Genomic DNA, 12,234 nt, shown 5'->3' with positions numbered 1-12,234 from the left:
CCCTAGGACTAAACACAGTACTAAAAGACAGATGTCCTGTCAAAGTGCACATCAAAGCCTCCAAAAACACAAGACAGTTAGCTAATTATTTTGCTGCCTCCTACAATAAAAAATAAATAAATGGTCAGAGAAACATAAAAGAATCTAGAGTCTCTACAACAAGTTTTCCATAAAGATCGGCTAGTAATAATTTACTAAACATACAAAGAAGACAAAAAAGGGATCCATATTGAGGGAAAAAAAGCCAATTGAAGTACAAACGACTTGCACATGACTCAGATGTTGGAATTAGCAAACCAGAATTTAAGCATAATTATTATAATTAAGACTTAAAGGAAAAGATAGTCATAATAGGTGACAATTTCAGCAGAGAAATAAAAATTCTAAAACTTAAAGCATAATATCTGATGTGAGAAATCCACCTAGTGGGCTTAAAAGCAGATTGGTAAGAGCAAGTAAAAGGGTAAATGAACCTGAAGACAAATTAATCAAAATTATCCAATCTAAATAAGAAAAAAAAGTGAAATTTAAAAAATTATGGAGCATTATTGATCTGTGAGTCAACATCAAGTAGTCTAATAAACATGTATTTAGAGTTCCAAGAGAGGAAAGAGAGAAAGGTATAGATATAATCTTTAAGGAAATAATGGTCAGAATTTTTTTCCAAAATTTGATTTAAAATACACTGTCTGTGAACTCTAACCAATAAAGCAAGAAAAATAAATAAATAACATAAATACAGGAAAGAAACAAATAAAAGGCCATAAAATCGTACATGGGAGACATCCTAGAGAATTTTAAATTAGTTTACAACTTGTACAAACAGTTCTTCCTATAAAGATATAGTAATCTATAAAGTGAGGGATTTGTATAAGAGGAGACAAATAAATCAAAGAGAAGTCTAAAATTAGATTCAACCACATATATGGTCAATTTCTTTTCAACAAAGAACCCAAATAGCTCAATGGATAAAAGAAAGTCTCCACAACAAATAGTGCTGGAGTAAGAGGATGTGTATAGAGATAATAAATTTTGACCCCTACCAAATGCCATTCACAGAAATTTGTTCCAATATTACAGACCCAAAGAGAAAATTAAAGTTCAAAAACTTCCAAAAGAAATCCTAAGATAATTTATTTGAAAGTTTGTGATAGTCAAATATTTCTTAGAGAAAATACAGTGAAACTAACCATAAAATTTTTAAATGATAAGTTAATCTTCAAAATTCAATATTTCTTTTCATGAAAAGTCATCAGGAAGAAAATAAAAAGGCATGCTACAAGCTGAGGGAACATTTAAAATACATATATTTGACATTGATTTATATCTAGAATCTATAAAGAATTTCAACAAATCAATTAGGCAAACAACTTAATAAAAAATAAGAGTTTGAACAGACAGTTCATTAAAGCAAATGTATCAGTGTCCAATAAATACATGTAATACTGTTCAACATCGTTAGTTATTAGGGAAGTATTACCACCAAAAGATAGCTCTTAACCCACATTAGACTGGGTAAAATTAATGTTAACAATTCATTGTAATCCTATCTCCCAGCCATCCCAAATATCCCTCCCCTGGGAAAACAGTTGGCTACCTACATGTATTTCTAGAGTCATTTTAGGCATATGTGAACATACAAAACATAGAGCTGTTTTCTTTTTTGACATATAAATATTAGTATACACTATACCCTGTTATGTAACTTGATTTATTTGGAGATCCGTCCATATTAGTACATAAAGAGATCACTCATGTTTGTAACTGAAAATAATGTTCCATGTAGAAGCTTCAGTTTAACACTATAAAAATCATCGAATCATATGGTTCAAATCTTCAATACCAAGTAATTATTTTTATATTTATTTGCTCAAGCATCATCTGATATGTATATGAACAATATGATAGCAAATTTAAGTTAAATCAAAGGTAACAGATAAAGTTACTACCGTTACTGTATTATCTAAATCAGCTGACACCCAAATATCATCTAATATCTTAAAAAATAATTCCAATATTCCATAGTTACTAAGTTTAAAACATGTATTTAATAAATATTTTTCTAATTACATTTAGCAAACTCATAAGAAAAGTATATAATTGACTATGGACTGCAGACACTTTAGATGAATGAACAATAAACAAAAACATTGTCATAAAAATTAAGCAACAGGGTACAGTTTTTTTTTTTTGTTTTTTTTTTTTGCGGTAGGCGGGCCTCTCACTGTTGTGGCCTCTCCCCTTGCGGAGCACAGGCTCCGGAGCACAGGCTCAGTGGCCATGGCTCACGGGCCTAGCCGCTCTGCAGCATGTGGGATCTTCCCAGACCGGGGCACGAACCCGTGTCCCCTGCATCGGCAGGTGGACTCTCAACCACTGCGCCACCAGGGAAGCCCAGGGTACAGTTTTAAGCAGAATGTTTTGTAACTTTCAAAAAGAGGAAGAGATAGATGCTATTGTTTCTTCATTGAAGTAACTCAAAACTAAGCAGAAAATTTCTTTATAAACTCTTTAGTTCGTTATATGACCTACTTTATCTCTCATTTACAATCTTTCAAAAACATGTTGTTAGTTTTTTTTTCTTCCTCTTATCCTTATCTGATTGAAGTGAATAAACTTTTCTTCACTTTTAGAAAATCATACTTCCTTTAGGCCAGATTCCCCTCAGTGAAAAGTGATTTTATGGATGTCAGTAGAAGTGAAATAACTGTAAGAAATCAAACCTCCATCCAGGTATGTACAGGGCTCTTTGGTCAACACTGCCACATCTATGGCTCATATATTGTTTCTGTGAATGGAGACCCAAGTATGATGCCTGAAATTAAACAGTGCCAAAGTGGCCTAAAGGGGCTAACATATTTTAGAGTCACAAAGTGGGTATTTTTCTAGGCTGAAGGCCACTGTTTTCAGTTTTTATTTGTTATTTCTTAATCTAATATGTATTAATCTCTAAAAAGTAGGGCAAAAGCATGATAATATTTTTTTTTCTTTTAAAAAGTTTAAGTCTTCTCACTCCAGTTCTTTATATCACTTGCTCCTCTCTCCAGAAGCAGCCACTGCTACAAATCTCTTGGCTCTACTTCCTGAGTGGTTCTGTTATTAGTAAACAAATGGTAGTATGCTGTCTATGATAATTAATGCAATTAAGTACACAGCTGTAAAAATTTTAGAAATGTACTCACAGCTAATGTATAATTTAAAATTCCAAGAATCAAACCTTAATTTCAGAAGGTATGCTCTTACTTCTGTGCCGCTGAACTGTAGGAACTATACGTGTACAGTACTTGCAAAAGTCTAAAGTACAACACAAGTGAGAGGCTCTAATGCATTGCTTTCAAGTTAGAATGAAGCCACATGGAGCTTCTGAGCTTAAAAGAAATGTCTGACCACTGGCTTTCCTCTACTCCCCATTTACTTCTTAGGATAGAACACAAGCCCTGGCTCATGGACTTCTTGGAGGGCCACAGGAAAAGGCAAAAGTTACTTAGGCACCATTATTCTGTATCCAGACTAATACCAGACCCAACACATGGCATGACCTGGAGCAGAGCTGCTATAAAAACGTATTTCTCCTTTAACCCCTCCATGTAAATCATCAGAAAGCTTCCCTCCACTGATTTAAACAAATTTGTCTTTGACCTCTAGAGTCAGAATTGGCCTCAACAACTCTTTCAGATGGTTGTAGTACTGACTGTTTGATGTATGTCAGCTACCATAAAATGCAATACTATTTCATGACAGATCTTCAAATAATGCCACATACGTCCAAAGTCATGGTAACAGTCTCTTTATTCCAAGTAAATCAGTAGCATGAAATACTGCAGATTAATGAAATAATGCACTTTGTTGTATCAAGCTTTGGCATCTAATGCAGCTGTGATTTGTGGTAGTGTTCAACCAGTTGCAACACCTGTCAGCATGCTTCCTCTAGAACTTCAAAAGGCTTCTGATAAATACCAAATGCTTGAAAGGGTTCTAATGTGCATAAGTAAGAATTTTTCAGGGTCTGTGATTTTTGGTATTTAACAACCAGATCAGTATGATAGTTCATAAAACAATCAGTTGCTTAATGATCTATCTGCAAACATCCAAGTCTGACAATTTGAAATACCACAGAAGACCCAAGAAATTATATTTGTTCACTTTTCTGGGAGAAAAAAACTTATTGAACACTCTTTAAATAAAACCCAAACTCTAAAACTAGAGAAAGATTTCCAATCAAAAAATATTTAGATAATTTCTTTAAGCATTAAGTGTTTTTCAAGGAGTTTTCAAGCAGTTTCCACCGATTGATATATATATGTATATATAAATAAAAATGTATAAACATTATATGTCTTATATAATTAAATATTGCTCATTATATAACAAGAAATTCTATTTTACATATAAATTATTATAACTAGTATATATTAAATATATAAACAAAATATTCACAAATATATACATATATATAAATTTATATCTATAAATTGAAATGAATTTCAACATCTTTATGTTTAATAAACTGTAATACAGGAAGATATTGTATTGAGTACAGTATTAAAACATTTTGGTACTTAACAGTTCAAAAATTATTTTATTTAATTGAGACCAACTGGCCTCATTGCTTCTTATAAACGTTGCAATATATATTCAGTAAAAAGGAATAAAAATGAACACGTTTCTCCTTAAAGAAGGCAGACAAAGGTTTTTCTTACACAATAAATCAGCTGCTAGTGGATTTCTAGGATATTGCTTTAGGCTATTTAGGTATAAAACTTAAGAAAAAAAATTACCTTTGTGTGGATCCAAAACTGGTAGAGGAGATTGAACTGAAGATGAACAGCATAGACTGAAGGTGGTATGAAGAGGGCCAGTGGAGAGTAGAATATCTGAAAGATTAAAACATTGTAAATTTACACATAGGATTTCTCAACATAACATATACTATTACTAATGATTCAATATTTTGAGTCTATCCTTCAGCAAATATGCCTTATGTTTAGCAAATATATCTTATTCTGTACATTTTATTGCCATGTTTGACTTTGCAACATTAATTTTTCCACATGATGATAAAGTTATAGACATGTTGGAGCTAAGTCCACTGGACTTCTATTTCACATTTAATATTGTCTTGTTAACATAGCATACAATGTATGTTATTTCCTTAATCTTGAAAAGGTTGGGTGTATTTCCTGGAAGTAAAGAGGTTTTTTAATATATACAAAAATACTCACTTTCTTTAAGTAAAAGAAATGTAGGAGCATGTGCCCTTATACCTTGACAGCTCCTAAACACTGTATTATTATGGCATTCTGAGTAACGAAATGAAATTATAGTAAAAGACAGTAACTTCATATGAGAAGGGGAAAGAATACATTTTCCCTCTTAAATTTTACTTTATTATTTTGTGGTTGGTAATATCTCCTGATTTTTTTCAAAGTTAATAAAGAATGAGCTATGATATTGTGCCATTGTGGAAACACGTTTTGAAGGTCCCTATTTCCTAACAGATGGAAATGCCTCTGCCTTGGGAAAACAACTTATTCGTAAAGCACTGGTTAGAATCAACGAGTAAGCACAATCTGCTGTGTTCTCCCAATGACTTTTATCCTCAAGAGTGGTTTCATGTTGTAAGAAAACTTTTTATTAAATGAAAAACCAAACAACAAAATAGGAAGAAAAAGAATCAGACTTCGACTTTACATTTTGGATTTTATAAAGTTAATATTTCCAAAAGATGAGATATTTTAAAAACATGCTTTCAGAATACTACAATTTTATTTCTGAATTATTTTAAAGCTTTTGTTCTCAATTAGGTCAAATATCATTTCAACAATGTTTAGTAATGAGGATATATTTGAAATCAGACATTTCCGTAAACTCTTATAGTTTTTGTTTCGAACTTTAAGTCATGAAAAATCTCAGCTGTCATCATAACAGGATCAGTTTCATTATTTATAAATTCATTATTAAGCAATGGATTAGATTAGTGAACAACAAAAGAACACTGGGCTCTTACTCAAGACATTCCCTTTTAAGCCTTCATTCCACTACTGAATGGCTCTGTAATATTTACAAATTTCTTAAACTTCTCTAGGCTCCAGTTTCCTCAAATGACTGGCGAAGGAGAAGATCATCTGAAATCTAGCCATCTCTTTAGTTCCAAAAAATCTCTAATATTGTGATTTGATTTGAGAATATATTAATATAGTTCTCTTATAATAGGTGAAAAAAAATTTTGAAACACATACATGACCAATGATTTAAGTATTTTAAGTTAAGGAATATTTTGGAAACTTTGAGATGTAAATAAAAATATAGAACAAATGTATCTTGATGCTTAATAAATAGTTCTATCTGGAAAAAGAGTTCATACAAGATGACTATTTATAGTTCATTATAATTCCTCAAAGTGTGAAGAAATAGTCCTTTGAGATAACAACAGCTATTATGGAAAAGGGTGTTCTATCATCAGATAAACTGTGAAGAGTTGAGTAAGGCAAGTGAACTTTCTTTACCTTAGAACTTCTCAGAGACATGCTAGTACAAACCACAAGCCTGTTAGCCCATAGAACACTTTCTTAAGGAATTTCCCATAAGATTTCCTAAAAACGTATTTGATGAACCATGTTGTTGAATTGGAAGAATCAGTATTCTAATATGACCATATTGCCCAAGGCAATATACAGATTCAATGCAATCTTTATCAAATTACAAATGGTATTTTTCACAAAACTGGAACAAAAAGCTTTTTAATTTGTATGGAAGCACAAAAGACCCCAAATAGCCAAAACAAGCTTGAGAAAGAAGAACGGAGCTGGAGGAACCATGCTGCCTGACTTCAGACTATATTACAAAACTACAGTAATTAAAACAGTATAGTACTGGCACAAAACCAAACACATAGATCAATGGAACAGGTTAGAAAGTCCAGAAATAAACCCACACACTTACAGTCAATTAATCTATGACAAAGAAGGCAAGAATATATAATGGAGAAAAGACAGTCTCTTCAATAACTGGTACTGGGAAAACTGGACAGCTACATGTAAAAGAATAAAATTAGAACATTTTCTAACACCATATACAAAAATAATCTTAAAATGGATTAATGACCCAAATGTAAGACTGGATACTATAAAATTCCTAGAGGAAGACATAGGCAGAACACTCTTTGACATAAATTGCAGCAATATTTTTTTGAATCCATCTCCTACAGTAATGGAAACAAAACCAAAAATAAACAATGGGACCTAATTAAACTTAAAAGCTTTTGCAGAGCAAAGGAAACCATAAACAAAAAGACAACATATGGAATGGAAGAAAATATTTGCAAATGATGCTACTGACAAGGGCTTAATTTCAAAAATATATAAACAGCTCATACAGCTCAATATAAAAAAAATCCAATAAAAAAATAGCAGAAACAGACATTTCTCCAAAGAAGACATCCAGATGGCCAACAGGCACCTGAAAAGATGCTCAACATTGCTAATTATTAGAGAAACGCAAATCAAAACTACAATGAGGTACGGCCTCACACCGCTCAGAATGACCATCATAAAAAACTCTAAAAATAATCAATGCTGGAGAGGGTGTGGAGAAAAGGGAACCCTCCCACTCTGTTGGTGGGAATGTAAATTGGTGCAGCCACTGTGGAGAACAGTATGGAGGTTCCTTAAAAAGTAAAAATAGAGTTACCATATGATCCTGCAATCTCACTCCTGGGCATATAGCTGAAGAGAACTCTAATTTGAAAGATCCATACACCTCAACGTTCACAGCAGCACTATTTACAATAGCCAAGACATGGAAGCAACCTAAATGTCCATCGACAGATGAATGGATAAAGAAGATGTGGTATCTTGATACAATGGAATATTACTCAGCCATTAAAAATGAATGAAATAATGCCATTGGTAGCAACATGGATGGACCTAGAGATTATCATACTAAGTAAAGTAAGTCAGACAGAGAAAGACAAATATCATATGATATCACTTATATGTGGAATAAAAAATATGATACAAATGAATTTATTTACAAAACAGAAATGGACTCATAGGCCTGGAAAACAAACATAATTACCAAAGGGAAAGGGGGGAGGGGGTTTGGATAAATTGGGATATTGGGATTAACAGATACACACTACTATATATAAAATAGATAAACAACAAGGATCTACTTTAGCACAGGGAACTATATTCGATATCTTGTAATAACCTATAATGGGGAAGAATGTGTAAAAGTATATATATATGTGTATATATATATATATATATATATATATATATATATATACACACACATATGTATATTTAACTGAATCACTTTGCTATACACCTGAAACATTATAAATCAACTATGCTTCAATTTTAAAAAATTGATGAAACAATGTCTCAAATCTTACAAATCAGTAAATATAATGATGAACTTACAATTAGAAAAATGAACTCAGCATAAATTACAAAAAATAACATTTCTAATAAGAAATAAAGATATATGTCAGGGAGTAAGTCACATGAATCATATTAAAATTAATTTCTTGTGATTAATATAATACTATAAAAAGAGTCTAATAATACAATTAAGGTTCCAATTTCTGAAATTGAAATCAGCTTAGTAAATGTCATCTAGTTCTGAGAATTCTTATCTTCTTCTCTACTTCCAAATCCTATAGTTTTTAAAACTGGTTTAAATGCCACTTCCATCATAAAGCTTCAGATGGTACTAATTTGTCAGAAGAAATTTCTCCTTCCTCAAACTTAAACTCTCAGTACCTGGGCCAGAGGATATTATACTGTTTCCTGAATATATCCATTTCTGCCATGCATTCAAACCCATGTTATTCTGACTCCAAAGCTCTTTTGCCTTAAATTACACTATCTACCTTAGGTTATTTTATTATCTTTTGATAGAGGTCATATATAATAGGGTCATGAAGGAGAGAAACAACACAGATCTGTATGTGTGAGGAGAGAATAAAGATAGGTCTAGAGGTGACCTTAGGCTAATGGGGAGGAGATGAGTGGGTTTTATTCTGTTTATCAAGTAAATGGGGCAGGCAGGGCTTGTATGAGGAAGCATCATGAAGCAAGAAGCATTACAGAATGGGCAAGAGATTGGAGGGAACCATGGAATTCATGGATAGATCTCAAGGAGTCTGTGAACCCCCTGGATAGGACTATAATAAAGTGTGAACTTGTATGTATGGGGGAATGTGTGATTTTCTAAAGAAACAATCTATAGCTTTCAACAGGAAGTCTCTGGGGAATCTGTGGCTCACCACAGCCAAACAAAACAAAAGATAATTTAGACACTGGTCAAACCAGAGAGGGAGCATTTTAATGCCATTCTAAGGAGATTGGATTTATCCTAGGCCAGGAGGGAGTAGTTAACGTGTGATTTTTAAGCTTGTAAGAAATATAAAAGTGGTATGAAATCCTATTTGTATAGCCCAGTGAAAAATCATGCACATTCACCACAGCAGCAGCCATGGAAATGGAGAGGCAGAATATATACAAGAGACCAATGGATTTGGTAACTATTTAAACATAGGAAATGAGAGAAACAGGAGAATTAGAAGACACCCAGATACCTGGCTTGTGTGAAGGGTGATGTTGTTCACCAAGATGATGAATAGGAGGAAGAGTAGATTTATAAAGTTCATCTTAGGGTATATTGTGTTGAAGCCCTTGAGGAATATTCCAAGAAAGCTGTTGAGGAAGCAAATATGTCCTGCAAATACCAACTGAACTAAAAAATGACACTGGATTTGCAGCTATGGATCAGTGGAGCAGTAGGCCTGGAATGCAAACCTCAGTAAGTTGAAGAATCATTCAAAGGAGGTGATGAAACAGAGGTAGGTTTGATTTACTTCTCTCTTTCTCCAAGAACAAGGAAGGAGAGAGCTGGAGGTATTTCTTGAATGCAACATATGGATGAGGGAGGAGATGTGTGTGTGTGTGTTTTAATGTAAGAGACATGAATATATTTATGGTATATTCAGAAGGAGCCAGTTGAGAGGAAGAGGGACAAATGCCAGGAGTCACTGACAGGACAAAGTCCAACAGAGGAACACAGTAGGACCAATGTCACCAATCTAAGGATTAGACCTACTGAAGAGAGGTGAACATTTTCTGCAAAACTAGAGGTAAAGTATATGCAGTAGGTCCTTGTTGGTTATCTATGAACCTAAATGGGAAAAGAACTTGAAAAAGAATAGATACATGTATATGTATAACTGAATCACTTTGCTGTATGCCTGAAACAAACACAACATTGTTAATCAACTATACTCCAATATAATATAAAAATTTTTAAATTAAATTAAATTAAAAAAAATTTTTTAAAGTATATGTACTTGTGAATTCACAAATCTTAATGAAAATATCTGAACAGAAATAGAGAGAGGGAAAACCAGAAAAACTAATTTCTCTGTGAAGTTTTAAATTAATTTATTGGCTGACAAATAGGGGCAGCAGTTGAAAGATCTTGAGGAGGCTGAGGAATTTTAGAAAGCCTTCTCCCAGGTAGGGGGGAGGCTCATGTTTATGGCTTGGTGAGCAGCACTGACCGCTCATTTGGGTTTGGAAGCCATTCGTGGAGGGGCACCAAACTCCCAGCTGGCGATGGAGGACACCCATGCACTCAGCAAGCTGGGTGTGGGAGTGAAGCAGGTGAGTGACCAAATTCAAGCAAGGCTTGGGGACTTAAGGGCAGATGTAGCAGAAGGAGGTAGCCTGTGCTTTCTGGAGTCATGGGCATTACGCATCTTAGGTTAGATGAAGTAGGAAGGAAAGCCACGAGGAATGACAAGTTGGGAGAAAAAGCAGGGGTTGACAGAGGAGAGCTGTCCATGAATAAGCTGTAAGCAAAATGGCTGAAGCTCAAGGGTATAATTACTTTGAAAGAAATATTTTTTAAAAAATCTTTTGAGCTCCAGATTCATGTCTATTTTATTTTAATAAAGTAGTTTAACCTGACTAATATCTGCACTTCTATGATTCTTGTTTATTTCTGTAATACTTTACAGACATTTTCCTTGAGAATTGAGAAACTAAAGATTGAATAATTCCTTAAGTCTGTGATTAGCAATGACAGAGAGCCAATTCCTCTGATTGCAGGTAGAGTACTCATCTCCGTCCTTAAAACGCATCTACTTAAATTGTTATGTTTGGAGAAAGTGCTTGTGTTTCCACTTAGAAAGTCTACTTTAAGAAATCTGGGCCCACCCTTCTGTTCCCATTTCTGTGCTCTTAGCCATTTCCCCTTTCCCCATTCCGCCTTCTTATACATCCTGTATTCTAGCCATACTCATACTGTGATGGGTTGAATTATGTCCCCTAAAAAGGGAAGATTTGGACACAGAGACAGACATGAACCCAGGAGGAACTTCATGTGAAGAGGAAGGCAGCAATCGGAGTGATACATCTACAACACAAGGAACACCAAAAACTGCCAGCAAACCACAAGAAGCTGTGGATCTGATGCTTCCTCACAGCCCTCAGAAGGAACCAATCCTGCCGATACCTTGATCTTAGATTTCTAGCCTCCAGAACTGTGAGACAATGCACATCAGGTGTTCTAAGTCACAGTTTTTGGTACTTTGTTAGGGAAGTTCTAAGAAAATAATACACATACCATACATGTTACTTGCCATTCCCTACGTTTATCATATTTGTTCATAATTTTGTGTTTTCACAGACATTCTCCTTCTACATAATGTTCCACTTACAACCATATTCATGGCAAAATTTTTTTCTTCTTACAGATTGGGCTCAAGCCTCGTTTCTTCTCTGATGCTTCACTTGACCCTCCTTGGTTCTCAGAGCAGACATCTCTCTCTAAATCCTTAACAATCTGTATTACAATGGCTGTAGACTTGATTGAATCCCTCCAAGGAAAGTAATCACCTTAAGAACAAAAGCTCATGTCTTACTTCTCTTCATATCCCCAACCTCTGCCACCATAAAGATCTCTGCCAGCCAAAAGTGTATATAGAAAAAAACATGAGTGTATGCGTTTCTCAAAACAAGAAAAATAACATGTAAAGGGAGTGTTTTAGCCACTTGTACATTTTTTTTTAATGCCAATAAGATAATGCTGTTTTATGTAGAGGTCTTCACTATGATTCCCCTTATTTATCCTTCATTATAAGGACTACAAGTGACTATCAGACTTCTGTAAAGAAAAATATCAAAAATCAGGGGAAAATTTTATTTTTACCAAATTTCAAAATGGCTT

At 33.8% G+C, this 12,234-nt stretch overlaps 1 protein-coding gene across 1 annotated transcript in view; it reads right to left on the bottom strand.

Moving 5' to 3' along the window:
- The window catches only part of AGMO (alkylglycerol monooxygenase), a gene marked incomplete at both ends in the record, with an annotated part of 343,447 nt that overhangs the window by 217,719 nt on the left and 113,494 nt on the right, over nt 1-12,234 (bottom strand). The window contains one exon of the mRNA XM_079711695.1: nt 4,779-4,874. Within this exon, the coding sequence (XP_079567821.1) occupies nt 4,779-4,874 (96 nt within the window). The remainder of the gene's footprint in view (nt 1-4,778; nt 4,875-12,234) is intronic.

The sequence above is a fragment of the Hyperoodon ampullatus genome (assembly GCF_949752795.1).
Source record: "Hyperoodon ampullatus genome assembly, chromosome: 9".
NCBI classification, from domain to species: Eukaryota; Metazoa; Chordata; class Mammalia; order Artiodactyla; family Ziphiidae; genus Hyperoodon; species Hyperoodon ampullatus.
The sequence above is the reverse complement of the archived record's forward strand: the minus strand, read 5'-3'. Positions and strand labels throughout refer to the sequence as shown.